Source organism: Hipposideros armiger, unplaced genomic scaffold (genome assembly GCF_001890085.2).
Source record: "Hipposideros armiger isolate ML-2016 unplaced genomic scaffold, ASM189008v1 scaffold_246, whole genome shotgun sequence".
In the NCBI taxonomy this organism is placed as follows: Eukaryota; Metazoa; Chordata; class Mammalia; order Chiroptera; family Hipposideridae; genus Hipposideros; species Hipposideros armiger.
Window position 1 is genome coordinate 2,518,394 of NW_017731596.1, and position 25,841 is coordinate 2,544,234.

At 38.7% G+C, this 25,841-nt stretch overlaps 1 protein-coding gene across 1 annotated transcript in view; it reads right to left on the reverse strand.

The window, feature by feature from the left end:
- Positions 1-25,841, reverse strand: part of TTC3 (tetratricopeptide repeat domain 3) — a 111,225-nt gene that overhangs the window by 56,786 nt on the left and 28,598 nt on the right. Inside the window, exons 11-23 of the mRNA XM_019655763.1 lie at positions 20,786-20,948; positions 19,831-19,876; positions 18,858-18,978; positions 17,660-17,723; positions 14,412-14,472; positions 11,213-11,297; positions 10,833-10,967; positions 9,917-9,997; positions 7,926-8,038; positions 5,902-6,022; positions 3,587-3,709; positions 2,509-2,610; positions 1,006-1,098 (exon numbers count right to left, since the gene is read on the reverse strand). Coding sequence (XP_019511308.1) covers positions 1,006-1,098; positions 2,509-2,610; positions 3,587-3,709; positions 5,902-6,022; positions 7,926-8,038; positions 9,917-9,997; positions 10,833-10,967; positions 11,213-11,297; positions 14,412-14,472; positions 17,660-17,723; positions 18,858-18,978; positions 19,831-19,876; positions 20,786-20,948 — 1,308 coding nt within the window. The remainder of the gene's footprint in view (positions 1-1,005; positions 1,099-2,508; positions 2,611-3,586; positions 3,710-5,901; positions 6,023-7,925; positions 8,039-9,916; positions 9,998-10,832; positions 10,968-11,212; positions 11,298-14,411; positions 14,473-17,659; positions 17,724-18,857; positions 18,979-19,830; positions 19,877-20,785; positions 20,949-25,841) is intronic.

The following is a 25,841-nucleotide window of genomic DNA, read 5'->3' on the forward strand; positions in this document are numbered from 1 at the left end:
TTTAAATAAAACAAAGACATCCAAAATTTGTCACACACTCCCATGACAACAGAGCACAAAACAACAAGTAACAGGCATTTCAGAAGCACACACCATGTTTGATTTAATAGACAACAGTGATGATGTTCTGACCTAGACAAAAGCCCAGAAAACTTTAGCAAAACAATTTACTGAAAAGAGGAACAAGAGAGTAGACACACTTTAGCAAGAAAGTTTTTACAAAATTAAGAGTAAGCAGAAACTAAATAAACTACAAATATCATTACGACCCACTCCTGCCACTCCCATATAATGAAGTTAAAAGTAATTCCGTGAGACACTCTTCTCCCCAAAAGGACAGGGCCCCAATACCCAAGCTTACTGGGGACTAAGAGAACAAGGGTATCAAAAAGGGTAATAATAAAATTAAAATGTAAAAAGCGTCCTCTTCCTGTTAGGAAATAAAGGACTGTGAGGATCCTTCATTGCAGGGGTTGGCAAACTGTGGCTCGCGAGCCACATGTGGCTCTTTGGGTACGTTCTATCTCAAAAGTTTGCCGACCCCTGGAAGAGCCAATCCTGTCCCTCACAACAATCTAAAAATTATTTGAGAGCCATAAATATATTTTTACATAATCACCATTATGTGAATAATATCCTTCAAAAATTTTATAAATGAAGCTATGAGTTTTATTTTCATTTTCAATTGGACTTCAGAGCCACATGTGCGTACCCAAAGAGCCGCATGTGGCTCCCGAGCCGCAGTTTGCCGACCCCTGGCGGCTCTTCCATCTCAGAAGTTTGCCGACCCCTGACGGCTCTTCCATCTCAGAAGTTTGCCGACCCCTGCTTCATTGCAAAGACGTATTCTCACATCCTACTATTTCCTTAGATTAAGTAACTGTTTGTTTCCTGGGAAAGTTAAGATCCAAACCCTACAACTTCCATAAATTTAAATCATGTTTTAAAAGGTATAAGCCTTTTGGTTATCAATTTAATGAGATTTCCCCTTAATTAGATACTTACTTCACATTTAACTTGACCACCACTGCTGAAGATGATAATCTTAGAAATGATACCTTCACAGTCAGGTGTAAGACAAATTCCTTGTAGAAAATCCTATTTGATTAAAAAAAAAAGTGCTATATTTCAGGCTAAACCTATACATGTATACCATTTTAACCATTAGGAACAGTTAAAATATGGTCCAAACTCCTTCAGAGAGGCTCTGAAAGCGCCTGGTCATTGTCACGTGACTTTTGAAGCCTCCCTACCTGTAGGAGGAATACACGACTGGCCAGCTATAAGTCTGACCACATGACTTGTTTTGGTCAATGCAAAGAGGGCCGACATGATGTACTGTACACTGTGTCCAAGCAAAAGCTTTCAGAAACACTGAATAGACTGGTCACTGAGCTGTACCCTCTGCTACAAGCACTGTCCCGGCAACCTCTATTTGGACAGAAAGAACACAGCCACACAGACTAAAGCAGATACAACCCAACAATGGCCAACAGCTGCAGAACTTCAGGACAAGTCATGGAAGCAAGGTGAACCTTTCTCACTGCAAGGCATGAGATGTCTGGGTTGTATACATCACTTCAGCGGATGTGAAGCTGACTAATTGACAGAGGGCGTTTCAATCCACAGGAATGGTTCCCACCACTAAGGGAGAGTGTACGGCTAGAGAAACTCACTTAGGTAAGACAGATATAGCAAAGGGGACCCAGTGGCAACAGTTACTTGGTCGTATCATGATATCACTAGTTAACTGTGAAAATGTACAAAATATGATTATTTATTTCTACAAAACTGGAATAATTCCTATTGCTAACAGACACCTAGCATAACCACTTTGTCTCCCAATAAAGATAGAGGAGTTTACATGACACTATACAGAGTAGGAAACGGTTTTACTTTTTTTTTTAAGTCCATAGCTCATATAAATCAGAAACAAATTCTATGAATACAAATAAGATTTTAAAACTGTGCCTTCTCTCAAAGTATACGTAGCGTATGATAATTAACATCATCATCTTGCTAATTAAGAGAAGCCCCAATGAGAAGCGGCAGTATAAAATTTTTAAGTTGATTCCTTAGTACAAATTACCTCATCAAATTTTGGTAGAAAAAAGAAAAATTGAGACTCCAATTCTACATCATAACTTTAAAGTAATTAAATGACAGATCCCTGAAGGACTAAAATCGTCAGCACATAATTTAAGACCTATATTTTAAAATGAGATATTATAATTTTTATTTTTGATAAGATTCCCAACGCAAAAGTTGGTTGAACAATTTATTGAAGGTCTTTATGGTTACTGCCTTTATCCTTGTAGTAAATAAAAATGGAAACTGATTTTCTACTTTATCATTAAAGTTTTCATTTAAAACTTTGATTATATCTAGAATCTACAGGAAGGAATTTATATTCATTTAAGACAGTCTCTTAAGATTCTTAGGGGGGAGGGGCAGGAATCAATGTACAACAAGCATACTAAAAAATCAAGAAAATCTTATTAGCCTTACCTTGTCAATTTTATCATTAAAGGTCGTTGTCTTTAACTTCTTCCAACAGTTCATGTGAAATTCTATTTTGCAGTACTGGCAACAGCTGATTCGTATAAAACCCTGGGGGTTAAAACATTTTTTAATTCACATTTTAAAGGTAACGTCTCCCCCCAACCCCCATTCTCTAAGTCATTCACAACGCATATTAAGATAAAGAGAGAGCTGTTCACATTCACCTGGCAGAATAACTAGGTATCACATTTCCCTGTGGGCGGTACAATCCTTCTGTACCCAGAATGCCTAGTGCAGATACAGAGCTTGACTGACACACTCATTTCCATGGCTGAGAGATGCACTATCCTTCACAATGTATCAAGTGCTTTATAAACACTATTTCATCTGATCTACTAACCGGGTCAGTGCCACAGTAGGCAGCTATTATCTTCTTGAATAAACTAAGGCCCAGTAACTTATTCACTCAATTAAGTGCCAGACTGGGTCTCATACTTAGGCCTCTGAGAGCTAACTCAGTGATCACAGAGGTCTTTAGATTCCTGGGCTCAAATTTTACAAGAGATGAGAAGTGCAACGAATCAAAGGCAACACCTCATTTTGTTTCCTGTGCTCCTAAGAAACAGGCAGTTATGTGACAGTGGCTAAAAAGGGGGAGTGCCTTCTCACGTCACTCACCACCCTACCCTCGGTGTTTATTTCAGTGGCTCTGGGTTCAAGGGGTAGACAACAGGACATAAAACTGCTGGAAGCCAGAGAACTTGGGTGCCTCCAATTACAGAATTTGTTCAGAATTCATTTTAAGGCACAACTGTGTAAGTTAATGTCCCAGTGTATACCGTGGGTGCCAAAAAATGTATACAAGTGTACACTTTGGTCAACGTTGCTCAAGCAGTAGTTCGCCATCATCAGAAGTGTCTGAACGCTGATGGGAACCACTTTGAGCACCTCTTGTAATTGCAGCAGTCAAATGTGACTTGTATTCATCTTTTGTTATTGGTATATATTATTACAATTTTAATAGTTTTTTCCTTTCTTAAAATGTGCATACGCTTTTTTGGCACCCTCTCTATTCATTATTTACCTTAAAGTCTGGATCCGTTATGTATATCTGGATTTTGGAATATCCAAGGCACTTCTGATAGCAACAAATAGCATCTGGCACTGGAGGGAACCTGCATTCTTCAATAAATTTCTCTAACAGCATCTAAAACAAAAACAAAAATGATATTTCTACAACACTAATTCATCCATAAAAATGCTTGTGATTTCAATAACCTTTGCCATCAAAACATTTCAGCATAGGAATGACTAAACGGTTTTTAGCCAAGAACAAACTACATACCACTTTTAAACTTTTTCCTTCTAGAAGGAGGCTGATACAGAGACGTGTCAAGAGAGCATGATGGGGGAAACAAAGGATGGAAGAAAAGATTTTCTGAATTTCAAGGTCAGAATCAAAATCTTACCCTGTGTTATAATCATCAAACCTCAGTTTACAATATGTAGCTCTTAGATAGCTCCTTTAAGCGGAAGGGGTCGAACAGGTGGGAAACCCTTAGGACTCTCCTGTTCTCCTTCCCTCCCAAGGTCACTTCCCCAGGACCCCACCACTCATTCATTTACCCCCACCCACCATGCCCCGCCCCCGCACACGCTCATTCCGAGGAATCATCCCACCGCCAGTGAAGCTCCTAAGACTCTTGCCATGCTTCAGTGTTTCTCTTGCTATTAGTAGTTCCTATGTCTCCCTCTCAATCTAGTATAAAGAGAGGAAAACCCAACGATCCGTTTTGTTTTATTTTTTTGTATCAGTCTCAGGTGAGATACTATTCACACACCATACAATTCACACGCTGAAAGTGCATAGTTCAATAGTTTTAGTATATTCACAAGGCTGTGCAAACAACACCACTATCTAAATTTATAACATTTTCATTTCAACAGGAAAACGCCCCCCACCCATCAGCAGTCCCTTCCCATTTCCCCCCCACCCCTAGGCCCTCATGCCCAGTGATCTACTCTCTGTCTCTACAGATTTGCCTCTTCTGGACATTTCATAGAAATGGGATCACACACATGTGCCTTTGTGACTGGCTTCTTTTACTTAGTGTGATGTTTTCAAGGGTCATCCACGTTGTAGTGCCTATCAGTACTTCACTCCTTTTATGACTAGTAACATTCAGCTGTATGAAAAGACCACATTTTATTTACCGTAACCATTTGTCAGCCGATGGACACAATGCTGTTACCACTTTGTGGCTATTATGAATAATTCTGCTATGAACATCCGTGTACGGGTTTTTGGGAGAACCTGTTTTCATTTATCTCCATCTATATCTAGGTGTGGAATTGCTGGGTCATATGAGGTCTCATTCTTTAACCTGCTGAGGAACTGCCAGGCTGGGTCCCAAAGCCGCCGCACCATTTTCCATCCCACCACCACCACCAGCGTGTGAGGGTTCTGCCTGCCCCACATCCATGTCAACTCTTGCTACTGTCTGCCTTTTGTATTATAACCTTCCTAATGGTGTAAAGTGATATCTCATTGTGGCTTTAATTTGCATTTCTGATAGCTAATGCTAAACAGCTTTCACATGCTTATTGGCTATTTACGTAACTTCTTGGCAGATATGTCTCCTCAAGATCCTTTGGCTACTTTTCAATTAGATCAGTTGTCTTTTTATTATTGAGTTGCAAGAGCTGACCCCTGTGCTTTTAAAAGCTTTGGTCAAAAGCAAGGTCTGGGTACATGTCAGGTTCACCACATGCAAAAGCCCATCCCAGTCAATTCATACATGATTTAGTATTTCTGAGACCAGCGAAGCAGCCGATGCTTCTGGCTATAAGACTAAACGTCTATCCTCTGAGTCTTCCAGTACTGCTCCAATAACTGCATAACTGTGATGAAACAACAATGCTACACCTTTCTCTAAGGACAACCAGTAGAGCATACTGCTTACCAACACACACTCAAAGTCAGAGTGCCTAGATTCAAGTCCTAGCTCCATTTCCTGGCAGTCTAACCTTGAGCTCACCACTTAACCTCTCTAAACTTCCTCTTCCTCACCTGTAAAATGTGAATAGCCGTAGTAGTCATCTTGTAGTGCTGCTGTAGGATTAAAGGTAATGAAATATGGAAGGTGTGTGACTAGCACATAGAAAACATTTAAGAAATGCTAATGATTCTCACTAGTCTTAAAGGGGAATGCACGTGTGTGTGTGTGTGTGTGTGTGTGTGTGGCGGTGTGTGTGTGTGTGTGGGTGGGGGGGGGGGGGGGGGGGGATGGGGGGCGGAGGACAGAGAGCTCCTACATCTGCCTTCTGATGCCTGAACCACCCAGTAGAGATGGGCTCGTAGTGTTAGCCAAGAAGCTCTCTGCAGAAATAAATGGTTACCTTGATTTTCCCTGGCTGTGTCTCTTCAATAACCACGTTACTTGTGGGCCAAGTCAACACTCCAGGAAGACGACAAATCAAGTTTCTTGCTTTCTCGAAGTGATTAAGAGCTTCTAGAAATCTAGCCATAATTATGAAGAAATAAGGTATTAAAGATGTGACATGAATTTTTATTCCCCACAACAAAAGTCAGAGATTTCAAGCTTACTAGTAAGAGTACATTTGATGAATCACTGCCTAGAAACATTCAATGTAACCTATATATATTTTTAAAAACCAAGGCATTATTGTTGTTTGCTTATTAAAAGTTAATATGTATTAAACACAGACCTGACTGGACACTGGCTTTATTACAGTAGGTGCACACTAGTCCTTCTAAAGCTGTAATTTATTTTTTAAAGTTTCCAACAATTAAAACAGAAAACTGAACAATTTGTTTGTTCCATTTTTATTTGCTTCATTTACCAAGCTAATTAGATTCTTTAAACTTGATTCTATTAGGACCTATAGTAAAAACTGCCCTGCAGAAAAAATTTTAGAGATCGTGTATTCTGGATGTCTTTCTCCAACCATAAAGCTGTGAATTATTTTAACAGAACAAATAGGTATATAAATTTTTTAACTATAAATATGAAATGTTTTAATCTAATTTATGATTTAAAAAAATAATGTCAATACATTCCCACAGTCCATTCAACAAAAGAATACTAAAATACTGAATTATAAAGCTAACCAAGCCCTTATTCTTTTCTTCAGGCTACAGAAAAGAGAGTTTTCCTGCTTTCTCCAATCTTGAAATGACTTCCTATTTTAAGAACTTATTTTTGCCTGTGGTGCTATAGCACCATCCACTAGATAGTTACAAACAGCAGGACTTTAAAGCAGAAACTGCACATTACAATGGCAAAAAACAGCACATTAGACATTGAACGTGGTACTATATTATTTTGAAATTAAAATTTAAATGCCTTTCAACACGGCAAAGACTTTTCATTTACCACAATCCCAATGATTTTATACATTTATGTTCTTTTTCTAGACCTTGTGAATATCTGCATGTGACCGCTGCATTAAACAGGTATGCCCTAGACAATTTATGCTAAACTCTGAAGTTAATTTCATTTGCTATTGCTATACAGATGATTGTTAAATCTTTACTTCTCCTGTGTCTACCTAATTCTTAATATAGGTTAGCCTGGCCAGGCAGTAACTTCAGGAAGTGAAAGACCTTTCTCTGATCTTTAGAAATCTATAAAGGAGGTTCTAGGCACACTTTAAAATTGGGGTCCCAAGAGTACCAATGGTCTGATCAAATTTCCCCTAAAAAGTTAGATGAAAACTTAGAGATGATTAAGTTATAAATGATATCATCGCTCAACAATTATTTCTTTATAAAGTAATCTACCATACCTACCATCACATTGGGTACAAGTGGCAGGAATAGGGAGATTTTTTTCTTTTTTTTTAAATTCAAGGCATAATCCTATCCCCTAAGGTTCATACAGCAATTTGGGGAGATAAGACATGAAACACTTAGGGAACAGTTACGTATAAACTTTGAGTAAGGGGTGCAACTGTAATATAAATTCAGAAAAGAGATTTTTATTCCTAACTCATGATGTCTTTGAACATATATGTACCTCGTATTAAAACCATCTTCATACAGGTTTTTTGGGGGAAGTAGGGGTTTAACCAAAAAATTATACACTCAGACTTGTAAAGCATTAATTCATATCACTCCAGTCACCACTTATAAACAACATATACCAAAAGATAAAATATAAAATCCTTTGTGTCAAATTATTACTGAATTTCTTATTAGATTCAAAATAGGGAAGCATTAGGAACTGAACTGATTGCCCTTAGTTTGATATTGACATTGAATGCCAGTCTCAAAGCAAACACAATTACAACAGTGCGCCACAGAGAAGATATCAAAATAATTCCAGAAAATGGGTCATCCTCACACTCGACTTTGAATGAGTTACCAGTCTAGAGTGTAAAGTAGTACGGTTTCTACTAACCTATTTTTTTTCAAGTATACTTTTCCAATTCCACAGTAGGCCAAGCAATCAAGTCCCTCATTGGGGTAGTGTTCAATCATCCTCTTAAACTGGTTTTCAGCTTCAGATAATTCCTTCAATAAGAACAATGATCACTTACACACAAAAAAATGCTGGAAGAGATTTTACCTGAAGGTTGAGTCTTTTTGTGTAGCATTAAAAACAACTATCTGTCCAAAATTTCTATGACAAGATTACACCTTCTGCAGTTCCATTTTCTTAGCAATTGCATAAATGTTTACCATATGGATACTCACAACCAGTGATCCAGCTCCAGAATGAAAAGTTGGCACAGAGCACATCAACCAACCGAATGAGCATTTACTAACACACACAGGGTCCCGGGGTGTAGGCTAATGGTGCGCCGTGTGATTTCACGGTGACAAGACTGATTTGCATGCAAACACACCATAACAGTACCCAGGTGAGCACTGCTCCCTTGGGGGCACAGGCATGCTAGTGGTGTTACCATGCTTTGTGGCATCTGACAAATGCTCTATCTTTAAAGTACCTCCGTAGTAACAGCTTTATAGAGCTCAGAGGACATTCTTCTGAATCTTCTCAACTGTGGAAACTGTGCTTTCAACGAATTTTGTTTTGGAAAAAATACTAAATACATTTGGCTCTATACAACACTGGTAACCCCATTGTGGGTGAAAAAGGAGAAGTCACTACAAAATGGAGTTTATAAGAAGCTTTGAGGCCAGTTCCAAAGGAAGCAATCCAAAAATGTCCCAAGCAAGGGCTGTACTAGAGTAAATACATCACTTCTTTCTGGGGCTGCTCTGAATGATCAAGTTCTCTTAAAGGTCCAAGTTCTATCATACATGTGTGTTTGTTTTTTTCATCAGTCTCACTACTTCAGAGTAAATCACAAATGAAATAAACTCTCTCTTCAATTCCAATAAAGCAAAACATGAGATATTTATTATTACTCTGCCAAGAATCAAAGAATTGAGAGCATGAAGTCCTGTCTATCAATCTATTAGAAAACAGACAGGCCTTAATGGAAGGCATTCATCTGTCGCATCAGGAACAGGAAAGAAGCAAGTCATAAGGAAGATGAACCGCAGGCACTGTGGACCACTAGGAGTGAACATAAAAGATGACTTGATCCTTACTGGGTAGCAATTAGGGTTAAGCCTTCATCTAGCCAAGAAAGCTTGGAGCCCAAGTTGGCAGAAAGAACGTATCACACCTGAGGTAATTCTAGAGCTATTCCAACCTTTAATGAAAACTCAGAACCATGGAAAGCAAAGTATAACTATGTGGTTATTAGAAACCAGCACTCTAGAAAATAACAACATACCCAAGTACTCAGCACCCAGAGCTAAGAGATATTTACGTATCATTTTTGCTTTAGTTTTTTTTTTTTAATATAACAAAGTTGAACTCCCTTTCTTAACCTCCACACGCACATTCCTTTCTTCCATCACTAACTGCAACCATTATCTTAAATTTGATATAGGGCTAGTCCATGTTTTTTCACTTTTACAAGCACAGATAGCCATAAACAATACATACTATTGGACAATTTGTTTCCCAAATGGTACAGAAGTGGTGTCACAATGTTTATTACATTCTCATCATGTTTCTGAAATCTATCATGATACATTAGGACCTTTACTTTTTATACAAATAAAAAATAGGTTCCCACTCGTTGCCGGACATATATTTTTTCTAACGGGAACACAAACTAAACTTTCTTTTCAAAAAGACAATGTAAACTAAATTAAATTAAGGTATTTCAGAAAATATCATCAAGAAAGTATGCAGAAGGAAATAAATCAAAATGGGAAAACTATTTTATCTACTGGGTTGTCGGAAAAGTCATGACGCATTTTTGCAACGAAAAACATAGAAAAAATACGTCATGACTTTTCCGACAACCCAATATCTTCTAAAATCAACACCATAATTTAATTGTTAATTACTTCTGCTACCAGTCTTACCTCAGGTTGTCCTATTCCGAGGAGTGAGATGGCCAGGCCATAGACGACTAAGACATAGTTAATCATGGCGAGGTTCAATTGCTGTCAACAGAAATGTTCCAGTTAAAAACCTGAACATGATTCTGCCCAACTAGCACCACACCAACCTGTCAGCTGCAGCAGAAAAGAGAACAAAGTCTCACTGATTGCTCTGACTGGGTGTAGGCCACACAGAATTAGAAAATGTGTTTTACGAACATGCATTGCTAGCAAGTATTTACATCACAGATTCAATGTCTCAGAGTTCCTGGAAGGCAAGGTTCTTAACAGACTAGAATTAACTGCAGTCATTTTCTTTTGCATATAAATGGGTGCCAGAGACAGATTTAAGACATCGGCTCTCAGGGGAAGCTCAGTTGGTTAGAGTTCAGTGCTCATAACACCAAGGTTGTTAGTTCAATCCCCACATGGGCCACTGAGCTGCACCCTCCACAACTAGACTGAAAACAACTACTTGACTTGGAGCTGATGGGTCCTGGAGAAGCACACTGTTCCCCAATTAAAAAACAAAACAAAACAAAAGACACTGGCTCTCTTATAACCTTGCCCAAACTATTTCTTCACCTAGCTAATACTTCCTTTCCAGATAAAAAGATGTGACTAAAGTGAGTCCAAGTCCTTGATTTAGTACTTTCAGGAGAGAAAAAGCCAGGAATTTAATGAACACCAACCAGAAAGCAAGGAAAGTCTCAACCTGGGCCATGTGCTGAGTGCAACCCTGAGGCCAAATGGGAGCGCCCTCTTCTCACCACCTGGAAGACTGAGCCCACCTTGGCAGGTCTAAGGGACGCTAGTACAATGGCGTGTGAGCTCGGCTCTCGTCTGCACCCTGTGGAGCACAGCTGCACAGCAAACAGTGAGGAGGCGGCCATCTCACCTGGATTTTTTGAGGATCCAACCCGTTGAGCAGCTCCGTGAAGGCCTGGGCAGCACTGCGGCAACGCTGCTCCAACAGCGACATGTAACCATCCTGGATTAGGCTCCGCAGCATTTTCATTATATTTGCAAAGTCCTGCAGAACAAAGCCTCCAGTTAACTCTTCGGGAAGCAAGCAACTCTGCACTGTCGATCATTAGGCAAATCTCTGGTTCACTTAATGAAAAAGTGAGTATCTACATTCCTGATAGTTTGGTTTCTTAGCAATCATAAATTATACGTCCATAACTAAAACAATAAAAAAAGAAATCCTAGAGCTGTACATGATTGGACTCAATTCACGTGAAAAATATTGTGTTCAGGGTTTGCCTTTCCCTTTACCTGGTGTGCAGCTCTGGAAGATTTAGAAAACTGCTTCTCCAAGATGTTTTTCAAATCTGCTGGTAAACTCCCTTGTGAACTAGAACTAAAAGAGAAAAGTGCTGCTTTGAATTATACTGTCCTGCTCATATAAAGAAAAACTACATATTTGCTGAAGGTCATTTTACACACAGAGTAAATGGAGAGTCACAAGTTCCTGAAAAGAAATATTTCCATGATGCCGATTCTCCCCAAATTAATCTCTAAATCCAATTAAATCTCAATAAAAATCGCTACAAAATTAGAGGTGGAGGGGGACCAGATAAATTGATTATAAAGATGACATGGAAAAACAGTGTTTACAAAAAAATAAAAAATTGGGGGGGAGGGTGCCCAGCTGAGAGGCTTGTTGGTTAAGAGTTGGCTTGGGAGTGCGACCTCTCAGCAGCAGGGCCGCTGGTTCGGATCCCACATGAGGGCCAATGACGTTGCACCCTCTACAGCTAAGATGGTGAACAATAGCTCAACCTGGAGCTGGGCTGCCGTTGAGTGGCTGGTGATGGCGTAGGCTGCAGTGGGATACTGTAAGCTACTGTGAGCCACCATGAGTGGCCATCCAATGGCCAGCGACTGATCTGCCTCAGCCGGGAAGAGCACAATAATACCAACATGGGCCAGTGAAGCGATGTCCTCCACAACTAGACTGAAGAACGAAAGGACAGCAACTTGTCTGTTCCCCTTCCCTGATTCCCCAACACTGTTCCCTCCCCAAAATCCCCAATAAAATCTTTAAAAAAATAAATTAATTAATTAGGGGGCATTTGCACGGATCAGAAGTTCTTACAAATTTAGTCAATCAAAAACATAGTCCTGAAATAAGAAATGTGCCCAATGAGCACTGCGAAGGTGCCCCATCTCCTAGGAAAATCTAGTAAGAGGATATAACCGTTTCAGAAAGTCTGACTCCCAATGCTGGTGAAGGTAAGCAAGGTCAGGTACTCTAGGTGGTGTTTTCTGATGCCAAATGTGTAGGGTTTCTGACACCAAATATCTGTCATTTTTGCACACCAATTCTCCAACACCAACCGAGTATCTAATAATTCAATGCCATTTTGACACCAACTCTAGAGTCAGGGCAGGCCCCACAGGTGAAAGAATCAGTCCCACATGACTCCCTCACATCAGAGCAGCCACAGCAAGGTATCCAGGCTGACTACAAATTCAGGGGTTCCCATGACCCCCCTGAGGTTCAACAACTCCCTAGAATGACTCACAGAACTCATGAAAGCATTTTACCTATTATTATTGGTGTATTATAAAGGATAGAACTCAGGAAAATCCCAGTGGAAGAGTTCCGTGGGCATGTATGGGGGAGTGGGGTGACACACAGCTTTCATGCCCGCCCAGAGTGGGCCACCTTCCCAGCCTCTCAATGTGCTCACCCACCTGGAGCCCCTATGTCTAGAGGGTTCTATCGAGGTTTCATTACAGAGGCATGAAGAATTAAATCACTGAACAGTGGAAAATGAACTCACTTTGTAGCCCCCTTCCCGACTCTTCAGAGATCAGGGGATGGGGCTGAGAGATCCAACCCTGCACTCACATACTTGCTTTTTCTGGTGACCAGCCCCAATCTTGACGGTAGAGTCACTTCATTAGGATAAACTGAGATAAGGCGGAAAGGGGCTCATGAGTCACAAGACACTCTTATCACTCATCACTCAGGAAATTCCAAGAGTTTTAGAAACTCTGTGCCAGGAACTGGGGTCAAAGACCTATCAACAGATCTATCTATCTATCTTATTATCCTGCATCCTCTCAAAGCTTAGTAAGAGTGTAAACAATGCTCATTTTCTGGAAGGGCAATTTGGCAGTATCTATCAAAGTTAAAATTACATATTCCCTCTGACAGAGCAATTCCACTCTAGAAATTTCTTCAAATATACATTTAGCTCTCCATGGTCTGACACAGGAAGACACACAAGGTATTTCTAAAGAGCTAAAAGCAAGTTGTAGGCCAGGATGGTTCTAACAACAATGAAAATGACAGTGATACCAATAATGATAGTTCAAGGGTATTGAGCATATACCATATGCCAGAGTGCTAAGTATTTTCAGTGGTTGTCCCATTTAATTGTTACATAACTTCATAAGGTAGACATAATCAAATAAGATTTCCATTTGAAAACAGAAATGAAATGTCAGGAAAATAAATTTATCTTGAACAAAACAGGTTAAAATAATAACTATGCATTCAAAGAAAAATCGCATATTTGGTTTTGGCTACTTTTGAGGGGGAGGTGCAAGGAGGAAGTCTCAGGATTTTCCTACCAAATAACAGAACAACATAATATTCTGTGCCGTTGCTTTGTATTTAATTTTTAAAAATAGTCATTTTTTTTCCAATGGGGCTTTGCTTATTTCTCTTAGTGCTCTGATATTCAAATCACTCTCCTTGAAGCTCCAACCAAAACATTAGCCTTAGGAAATGAAGAAGAGGTAACTGACAATTGGCATAACTGGCAGAAAAGGCTCTGAAGTCTCTCCAGCATCACTTTCATTAGCTTCAAAACTTGTGCATCTGTTGTAAGATTTCCAAGTTCACTTTACAGTCAATCTCTATCTTTGTAGGTTAACTCTATAGGCAGGAGGCAAGAGTTCCTACTGTTAATTTTGGCGGCAATGCTTGGTGGAACTAATTTTGTAAGTGGTCAGTTCCTTAGTAAAAACTTCCCTCTAATGACAATTACTCCACAGGGCCTCTGATTACACACATACGCACGCCTGTGTACACAGAGCAAGCTGCCAGTCGGCCAGGAAATTGATAACAGTGAGTTCGTAAAGGAAGCCACGAGAGAAGGGCTGTGGCAGAGGTGAAATAAGGTGAGTGCAGAAGGAGAGTAATTTTCACTTCATGCTTCTCTCAGTATTTTTCCTCTTACGAGCATGTATTTTGGAATTAAAAAACTAATACTAATATATATCATATTATATGACTTTCAGAAATCAGTGTTGACATCCAGAATTCATAATCCTCTATCCAAAAATGATCCTCTCCTAAAGACATGCCTTTGATATTTCAAAAGGATTTTAGATCCACCATAATACACATATGTAAAGGTAGCTACTACTTGAGATTTTTTCCCCCTTTTTCTTTTTTCTAGGGAAGAGGACATGAGGGGGGGGGGGGAAACCAAAAAACCTTAGATAAAAAACCTACCTGAACTTCTCCAATTCATTGTTTCGGGATTTTTGTTTTCCTTTATGTTTTGGAGGCTGACCTGTGAATACAAAAGTATTTGTTCCTGAAATCTGTACAAAAAATGTCTACAGGCTTGAAAATTTAATAATAAGAAATATATAAATTGTATAAGAACGCAAAGGAAGCAATATTGCATGTGAATGTAACTACAAACAGGTAAGCCAAAAAGCTACTGAATATGTTTTTCTATGTATGCTACAAAATTATTATAAATATAAATTATAATGACTATTATTATTTAGGCCTGTAGCATATAGAGAGAGATAGGGGCCACAGTTCCTATTCTCAGGCAGTTTATAATCAGACGGGCAGAAAGGAGGGTCACCGCAGTAAATGACAATCACCATTAAGAAGGAAAGAAGATCCCAGAGGAGAAAAAGCTAAAGGAGTTCATCACCACCAAACCAGTGTCACACGAAAGGTTAAAGGGTCTTCTTTGAGAAGAAGGAAAGAAAAAAGATAAAAACTATAAATACTGAAATGGCAATTACTACATACCTATCAATAATTACTTTAAATGTAAATGAATTAAATGCTCCAATCAAAACACATAGGAGGGCTGAATGGGTAAGAAAACAAAACCCTTATATATGCTGCCTACAAGACATATACTTCAGATCAAAAGACACACACAGGCTGCAAGTAAAGGAATGGGAAAAAATATTTCATGCAAATGGAAACAAGAAAAATAAAAGCTGGGGTAGTAATACTTACATCAGACGAAATAGACTATAATAAGAGACAAAGAAGGACCTGGCAATTCCACTTCTTAGTATTTATCCAAATAAATCCAAAACACTAATTAAAAAAGACATATGCATCTCTATGTCCATTGCAGCATTATTTACAACAGCCAAGAATAGCAACCTAAGTGTCCATTGAACAGATGAATGAATAAAGAAGATGTGGTACGGTCGATAATGAAATATTACTCAGCCATAAAAAAGGATGAAATCTTGCCATTTGTGACAACATGGATGGACCCAGAGGGTATTATGCTAAGTGAAATAAGTCCGACAGAGAAAGACAAATCATATTAAGTATGATTTCACTTATATGTGAAATCTAAAAAAACAAAATAAACCAACAAACGAAACAAACTCATATAGAGACAGAGAACGTTTTGATGGTTGCCTGGTATGGGGGAGAATAGGTGAAAAAGGGGAGGGGATTAAGATGTACAAATTGCCAGTTATAAAAACAGTCACAGGGATGTAAAGTACAGCACAGAGAATGTAGTCAATAATGTAATAATGATATACGGTGTCAGATGGGTACTACACTTATCAGGGTGATCACTTCGTACGTTATATAAATGTCTAATCACTATGTTGTACACCTGAAACTAATATAACATGATGTCAACTGTAATTGAAAAACAAAACATTATTTTAAAAGAGAAGAAAAGAAGATACTGTGTTATTAGCAAATTAATTCCATAGTAACTGCTCTTATAACTCAGAGAAAGAAGAAATCACTTAAGCTAGAGTGGCTGGGAGAAGTGTTAGTGCGGACATAGTATTCGTGTTTAATTTTCAGAACAAGTAGGATTTGGAGAGAATGGGTCAAACCCAGGAGTGAAGTTCATTTGAAGCTTGTGTGACCTGGCAAGTTCGGTAAGGACACAAGGTTGGGAAGGGGTTGCAGAGGCAGGTCGGGGGGAGGGGTCCCAGGCCCGTAGCTTCTGCTTCTCCAGCTCATGAGCTCAGCCTCTACCCCACTGGCAAGTGTGGTGAGCCACTGCATACTTCTGGGCAGGCAGTGACATGTGCCAAGTTGGTAGAAGGGAGCACAGCAATACGGACGGTGTATCTGATGGAAGCTTTGGGGAGAGATGGTGGCAGAGGCAAGTTAGAGCCGATGTATGAAGAGGGGATAAGAGCCTGGGCTGGTTTTGGTGACCTCACAAAACAAGTGGCTTCGACAACAGAAAGGTAGAATAGTTCTAGTTTGATTTCTTCTGTGTGACCTAAGGCAAACTACTGAACCCTAACCCGCAACAATGTTTTTCAACTGAATAAAGATGCTGAAGTGTAGACAGTATTTAAATTATTTATTTAAATGTACTGTCTGATAATAATGGCCTAAGAAATACCAATAAATTAAAAAGCTATTTTCCATAAAAAAACAAACAAGTTTTATCCCCAAAGATTTTTCACATGCTATTAGAGTTACATCAAGTAAGCCCATCACCTGAGTTTCCCCTCTTTGTAATTCTGCTAATGTGCTAAACAAATGGAAACGCCCAATAGTAAGTTCTTGGATATGTGGCACTGGAGCCTAAGAGAAGAGAGACTTGCTGGAAGCAAAACACAGAAAAGGCTGCCAGAAACACAAACACTGAAAAGAAAATAAAAGAACCAATACACGAGAGAAAGGAAAAGTGGGCAACAGGATCGCTAACCAGAAGGCCAAGAATCTCCGTGTAATAACCCTGGAAGAAACGCATGAAAGCTTGACATAAATAACTCGTGCGTAACAACCTTATATCAAGAGTATCTGTATTTTCTGAAACTCTGTTTTAAAAGGCAGGGATGCACTTTAGAGTGGTTTCCATCTCTGGCAGTATACAGAGAGACAGAAATAAATGAAGTGCAAAAATTCGCTTCTTTTCCCAATGATGTCAAGTCACTGAGGTCCTGCTGTCTCCATGTTTACTACATGTGTGAATAAACATGTGCACTCAGCACATACAATTTAAAATAAACTAGTATCAGCCTAAAGCATCCATTTTCAACGTGGGTGACATCACCCCCAACAGGGTGAGAACTGGTTATTGAGAGGTGAAAAAAAATCAACCTCTTTTTTACATATAAAGCAAAGATATACATACAGCACATAAACACATGGGATGAGGGTAATTAGGAAAAAAAGTCTAAAAAGTCTCCTTGTCTGGGGGGGAGATAATGAAATAAAATTTGAAAAAGCACTGGCCTAATGGAAATTAGGTAGCAGACCAAGAAGAGCTTCATATTCCCTTTGCATTACGTTTATCTGGAATTCCAACACTAAATTTATCAACACTATGAAAAGACTGAGCATGGATCTCCAATAAATATTCAATGCTATCTTAACACTGACGCATTATAAAGTAAAAGGAGAACAACAGGTAATATAAATGAGGTTTGTGCCAATTTTCACGCATAGAAGTTTAAGCAACACTACGTTATTAACTCAGCAACAATTTACATAAGGAAAACACTCACCTGATGGTGGTAGAAATTCAGGATGACAGTCACAATCGTCTACCTTCAAAGCTTCATCTACCACCTACCCAGGAAAATACAATTAGTGACGGTCTCAAAAAAAAAAAAATAAATAAATAAATAAAAATATATATATATATAGCCATGAAGAATTCAATAGCTAAATAATAAAATAGAATAGGATACAAGTTATCCAAGCACCTAAAATACCTAGGCGGTTAAGCCTAAATGAATAAACAAACAAAATGATAAGAGATTATGATACGACAGATTCTCAAATGCCAGTTCCATTTCTGACACCTAGCATGATGCCCAACAGGGCAGTTGCTCAGTGTCTGTATAAATTGATACCATCACATCTTTCCTTACGCTCCTCCTCTCCCTAACTGAATTCAGCCTCTGAGATTCTCACTATTAACAACAAAGAACTAGACAGTAGGCTGGAAAAGTTCCCTCCCTAGCCTACTACCCATCTAAACACCATTTTCCTTGTTTCCCTCAAACACTGGGGGACTTGGTGGTACTTGCTGAGTTCTGAGTCCACTAAAGTTCAGGGACAATCTCCAATACAGATTATCTGGGAGTCTGATCACAGTGCAAGGACAGAAGCCTGGAGGTGCGCTATGAAACCATCAGACCGAGGTACAGCTGAGCACAGCAATGAATCAAGGGCTGGGGACCACTGCTAAGAGCAACAGAGATTGCGGAAACACCTGGGACAGGGATGTGGATGGGTGTCTCCCAGGCCCAGCACAGCACAAATTGGGTGGGTCGGCTGGGACAGTGCCTGGCAGTCAAGTAGATTGCAAAAAAAGAAAAGGGAGGGAAAAAAAATCCAAAGCATTGTAAGGGGTGGGGTGACTAGGCTGCCAGACCCCACTGTCACTCATTCTCAGGTGACTGACTGAGGGACATGTAAAGGGAAGGCATACAAAGAGAACTATCTCAGGGTAAAATGAAATTTAGAAAAAAATATTTTGAAAACACACATAAGGGATTTCAAAAGAAATTCTGTGATGAAATGCTATCTTTACATAGTTGTAAGACATCACCGAATTATTAAAAAGACAGAATCATTCTCTTGATAGTGACAGGGACAAAAAGGTTCATATCGCCAAGATACTAGTTTCTGTTATCACCAAAATATGAGACGATACTTGAAATAATTTTAATAATTTCAGTTTTTAACTGAGCTTACCTTTAGATTATGATTACCACCGTTTGCCATTTCGTGATTAGTTTTTCTGCAATCTTTTTCGGTCTCCACAAAGTTAAGTGAAGTTCTAAATGCAGGTGCTGATAGACTAGGTTTGGAGGCCCTGAGAGGAGATAAAAGGAATAATCATTTTATTTCTAGTGATTAGTATGTTTTTTAAAAATGTAACCTTCAAAGAAACAGGTGTTAGCAATAATAGCCTTTTTCCTTGAAAGCAAGATTGCTTTTAAAAGGATCTCTACCTCTGAGACTGACTGAGCTTTACACAAAAATATTATTTTAAATTTGGTGTTTAAAACTCACACTAGATTAAGAACAGTTCAAGAAATGTATTCTGGTTTCTAATATTAAAACATGTAAGTCTCTGTTTAAATTTAACAGCTTCAATATCTTAGGTAGCTACAGCATGTGGGGGAAAAGCTTACTCTCTACTTTCATTGCCAAGTAACACATGCAGACCCCTGGCTGCTTTACTGTACGTATGCTCAAGTCTATCTGTTGCCTGTTTCTAACAGGAAGCGTCTAAGCCTTTGAAAAGACATCAGGTCAGCGGCAGATGTTTCCAGGACAGAGGTGAGGGGGAAAAGGCACAGGCCGTGCTCCTGCTCTCTGCTGCCAGGACCCTGATGGCCCAAACTGGTCCCATTCACACACAGTAACATCGCCATTAACATTTCCCCCCTCTTTTCCCACAGTCTTAGGCTAAGGATCTCCAATATCTTCTCCAATATCTACATATGCAAATGGCTCAGGAAAATAATCAGCTAAACAAATCCTGCAATCCACAGGTCACCTGATCTCACCCAGGGACACTTTAAAAACCACCTATCTCCTCCCTTCTCCAACTTTATTGTGGTTCCTATTAGCTACTAAGGCATCAAACACAGAGATTCTTAAAGTCACAGGGCAAAGCCATGCTAAGGAGCAGCTACTGATTGGACTGATGGGAACTCACCTGCTTTTGTAAAAGGCTCTGATTGGATGCCTAGTTGGGGTTCGGCCTATAAAAATTAATCACACACACACAGTAATCAGTGCATTGGCAGCACATAGTTTAAAAGATTTTCAAATTTCCTTTAAGCTGACAGTGAGAACATCAAATTCAGAGAACTGAAAAATAAACCTAAAGCAATTTTGTATTTCTAGGTATTTTTAGTTTTATGACCACGTCAACACAACGTTACACAGACCTTATGTGACATCCCATTAGATGTGGTCACTGACTAAATGCAGCATATATAAATGTGACTCAGGGATGGTACCTGTCTTCAAGGAGCTCACAATCTTACAATCATATTATGTTGGATGACAACATTTGCTAGTGAAATAGAACCGCTCAGCTCAGCTTCCTATGACACTAAATACCCCCCAAAAAAACTAAACAGGAAACACCTACACACTGAAAGCATAGAGTAGGGGAATTTCAGGCATTGGACAAAGCAAAATGACTTAAAGAAAACAAGGCAGAATGAAAATCTAGAATTCCTAGCCTGTATAGCTAATTTCTGATATATATAATATATGTGTATATTATATACATATTAATTAGCTATAAACTTGGTGCAAAAACATTAAACAACTCTAAGGGGAAATTTTTAAAACAATTTTGTTTCAAAAAGGATTTACTTTATTCAAAATTTCAAGAAGGCATATTTTTCTACAAAAGAATAAATAATTTGTTGCTGAATGTTTCAAATAAAAATACAGATCGTTTATGATTACCTAATGGACTGTAACACTAAAGTAATTCTATACAGATAGAAATGGAAAAAAGTGATTTGATCAAGATAACAAAGTAAGTACAAATCATCTGAGAATTGATTTATGGTCCTTCATTAATCCAAGAAATCCATCTTCAAAAGTTGTAAAGGGAATTTGACTATAATCAAAAAGAATCTTAGGTGAAATACCTTGCAGGTCTTCTATTTGTTTTTGTAACTTTACATGCTGCTGAATTAGATCCTTGATTCCCTCAGGGTCATTTCTACAGAGTTTTTGAGCTTTAATGTTTGCTTGCAGGGCCCAGTCATATTCCCCCAGCATAGAAAGAGCAGCACAATAACGATAATGACCCTGTTCCAAAAAGATAAATTTAATTTTTCTCAAAAATATGCTTAAGTTAAAGAAAATAGATAAGGAAAGATATTTTGCTTGAAATTTGATTAGTTACTTAAAATGTTAGATTAAACCCTATGAATGAAAATTAAAAATATTAATCCCTCATAAAATAAAATTACCTAAATGAGCTAAGTGCAAAGTTATGAATAGTATTCATAATAATTTTTAACACCTGACTAGAGATCAGTATTTTTTGCTTAAGAGATTTTTGTACCCCCAAGAAAAAATTCAAACTTTATTAAATTTTACTCGTAAAGAATGAAATAAAATTTTTATGCCAAATAAAGTATAAAAATCAGTCATTATAAATAATTTATTTTTTCCACAATACTTTAAGACAGCAACAATAGTCTCTAAGCCATTGCATTCCCGACACTTTGGAAATCAAAAGAATTTTAGAGCTGGAAGGAACCGGCAGCTTGTATAGCAGTTTTCCAACCCCTCTGACAAGCATGGACACAGATAAGGGGTAAGTCTAGGCTGGACCTTCCATCCATCTCTCCCTTCATCAGCTTTTAATTATTTTATCTCTAAGTGTAGTTCTTGGCTTTATGAAAAGGTCCAAAAACCACTGATTTACTCTTCATTCCAGTGATGGGGTATTTTTGTTGTTCTGTTTTGTTTTTGCTACAGAACCAAAGTCCTCGCTGGCCCCACTGATGCATTCCGGAAATCTCCTATGTCAAGCACAAACACTTTCATCTAGAAAGCTAACATTACCAAACCTGGGCTCACTCACCAACCCAACTTCCACTGAGGCACAGTACCTCCACTTGAGACGTGACCTCCAAATGAAAGGCGAGAAGCTGGCCTGTCACCTTTCCTCAGAGGCAAACCAAAGAACCCTTTGTGACTTTATGACTTGGGTCCAGGGCTCCCTTCTCCTCACTACACACTTTACAAAGAACATTCTGATTCTATGAGAAAACAGGAAATCGGAAGTCGGGAAATTTAAAGTCCCCTTAAAGAAAGACGAGCCAGAAACAACCAGGAGGACCCCTGTCTATGCAGGTTCGGCGCTCTGCAGCCCGGCTCTGGTGCCCTAACCCAAGCTGAGCTCTGCAGCAGTTTTTAGCCAGATTCTTTAGGCTCAGATCAACGACACAATTCAGACTGTATTTGGTTAAAATCTGCTTTTTCTCAAAAGGCGTAAGAAGGCAAAGAGCTCAAGTCCAAGATCCTCTCCCCCAGCCATACGTCAACTTCAACATTTAGATAACTGCATAAAAAAATACAAAATAAAAAGAATCACAGCATAGGAAATTATATGATAGATTATAAGCCACGTCTGCTTAAATTTGTAAAAACACTTTATTTCTTTCTCTTTTCCCTCCAGGTTTCTCATCTTTTACTGGGTCCTTTCCCCTAAACTCTATAAAACCCAATATAATTTCTATTGGTTGAGAAAGGAGTTTATTCAGATCTCTTGGCTGAAGTTGTTTGAATGAAGCTTCAAAGTATTTCAGGGTTTCTTCAGCCCATCACAGCAGTAGGTTTTGCTCTTCTTTTACACTATCTCACTATCACCCACATAAAATCCCCTGTTGTTCACCTGCCCAGCACCCCCCCCTTTTGGGTGCCACCAAGTCCCTTCTCCACATCGTAATGGCAGGACCCTCAACACTAGCACCCCATCCCAATGATGGACGTTAGGGCAGAAGCATAGCTGTGGCCCAGGAGACTGGCCAGTCGAAATGCACCATTTCTCAGGTCATAGTGATTGACCCACAGGTGGGCATATGGCTCAATCAGAGTAAGTCTGAGGCATTCCTCAAGTATACTATATATAATAGACACTATAAAAGGTTCTCTCCACTAGAATTAACATTTATTAAGGATATTGTTTTGGGGCTCCCACTACATGGTAAATCTTTTTCAAAATGAAGCCAAGAGAGCCTACACTCTAATTACCACTTCTGGTCAAGATGCAGTAATAGGGATTAGATTTACCCTCTTGCCTAAAACAAACAAACAAACAAACAAACAAACAAACAAGGACAAAATACATGAAATAAAGGTTTGCAAGACACTAGGTTATCAGGCAACAGGTGATCCCTGGCAGATGAGAAACACACAAAGTAAGTCCTATGCCTGCTCCAGCTTAGCAAACGGAGAATTTCTAAGCCATGGCACAGGGAGAGGAACCCAGGCAGAGGCCTGAGTCTTAGTTAAGAAGACAGAGCAGGGAGTCCAGGAAAGCCAAGGCAGCTTGAGTTCACGGGACAGAGGACAGAGAGGGCGCTGCACAGAGAACCCTAGAGATCTTCAGAGGGTTCCCCTTAAGCCTTCACCTAAGTACTAGCCAGGACCTGCATGTGTGGCAACTACCCAAGCCAGAAAAAGACCACCTGAAAAGCTAAAAGGAAACAACAGCACTCACACAGGACCAGGAATAATTCCTGTTCCCACCGACCAGAGTGGAAAACATCATAATTCATGGAGTACTAGGTACAGTACACTACTCAGAAGAGTTTTGCCTTGGTTGTGGAGAAAAAGTTAGCCCTACACCAAATACTATGGTCCCATCTAACGAAGCTGAAAATAAGACTCCAAAGAATTAAACCGTTTCCAAGTAACTTCACTGCATCCCAAAACAAAGCTCAAAAATATTCACAGATGATTTTTAAAAAAATTATAGAAATACCAAAATATCAGGTAAAATTCACAATGTCTGGCATCCAATCAAAAATTACTAGGTGTGCAAAAAAGGAATATGTGATCTATCATGAAGAGAAAAATCAATCAACTGAAAACAACCCAGAAATGACACAGACAATAGAATTAGTTGACAAGGACATTAAAACAGTTATTATTAATATATTCCACATGTTCAAGAATTTAAAAGATTGAACATATTAAGTAAAGACATGAAATATCTAAGAAATACTCAAATTGAAATTCTAAAGATGAAAGCTATAGTATTTAAGATAAAAATATATTGGAAGAAAATCAAGACAGATTAGACATTACAGAAGAAAAGATCAGTGAACTTGAGGACACAGTAATAGAACGCAGGTAAAATGAAACACAGAAAAGACTGTAAAGTCAAGCTAACAAACAGGGAAGCACAACTGAGAAACATGAAGAAAAGTGTGTACACATTTAGCCTGAAGCTAATCCCTATAATTTTCAATTACATGAACCAATAAATTCCCTTTTCTACTTAAGCCAAATCTGAGTTAGCTTTTGTTACCTGCAAACAAGAGAGTCCAAAGATACCCCTAAAATTAAAAGGTTCTCGAGGACATTTGTAAGGCTATTGTTCTGTATCCTGTATAACAACATCAAAAGGTAATGCACTCAGAAATGTCAAGATATATCTGAGTGAGAGATAAAAACTCTCACTCTTTACAATACAATGACTCGCCCTCTCTGAAACCTGAAAGCATGTTTAGGACACCTGACATTGTGCCATCTCTCTATCAGGGAGAAAAAATGGCCCACCCTCACACAAAAATCTACAGAGTACCTTCCTCTGCAGGCTTATATCCTAGAGGCATGACTCAACCGACTCAGGCTCATAATAATTCTAAAATAAAAGGATTCCTATAAAAGTAAAGAATGCACCTTGCACAGTCTACTTTTGCTTTTGAGATTTAAACCATCTTTCAGTGAGCATTCCTTTCTGGTAAAATAAAATGAAAAATGACCTAGATACATAGTGACCACATTTTTTGAATACTTCTTGGAGTTGTGTTTTTCAACTACACAAATATTTTTGTAATCATCATAAAACATCCTAATTAAAAAAAAAAAAGAGTGAACCACATAAATCCAGTCAACTTATCTTTGATGTAGGAGCAAAGACAATTTGACAATGAAGCAAAGATAATCTTTTCAACAAATGATACCAGAACAAACGGACATCTACACGCAAAGCAATAATCTATAGACTTTACACCTTCCACAAAAATTAACTCAAAACGGATCACTGACCTAAACTATAAAACCCCTAGAAGATAACAAGGGAAACCTAGATGACTCTGGGTTTGGTGATGACTTTGTAGATACAACACCATAGGCATGAACCATGAAAGAAATAACTGATAAGCTGAACTTGATTAAAATTAAAAATTTCTGCTTTGTGAAAGGCAATGTCAAGAAAATGAGAAGAGAAAGCTATAACCCAGGAGAAAATATTTGGAAAAGAAACATCTGGTAAAGGACTGTTACCCAAACTATACAAAGAACTCTTAAAATTCAACGATAACAAACACCTGATTTAAAAATGGGCCAAAGACCTTAATAGAGACCTCATCAAAGAAGATATACAGATGGCAAGTGAAAAGATGCTCCACATCACATGTCACCAGGGAAATGCAAATTAAAACAACAAGGAGATACCACTACACGCCTATTAGAACAGTCAAAACTCTCAGGACACTGACACCACCAAACGCTGGTGGGAATTTGGAACAGGAGCTCTCATTCACTGTTGGTGGGAATGCAAAATGGTACATCCACTCTGGAACAGTTTAGCAGTTTCTTAAAAAACTAAACATAGTCTTATCATATGACCCAGAAATCACACTCATTGTTATTTATCCAAAGGAGCTGAAAACATCCACATAAAAACCTGAATGTAGATGTTTACAGCAGCTTTATTCATAGCTGCCAAAACCTGGAAGCAGCCAAGATATGAATGGGTAAATAATCGGTAATACATCCAGACAATGCAGTATTATTCAGCACTAAAAAGCACCAGTTATCAAGTCACTAAAGACATGGAGGACACTTAAATGCAGACAATGCAGTATTATTCAGCACTAAAAAGCACTAGTTATCAAGCCACTAAAAGACATGGAGGACACTTAAATGCATACTATTAAGTGAAAGGCGCCAGTCTGA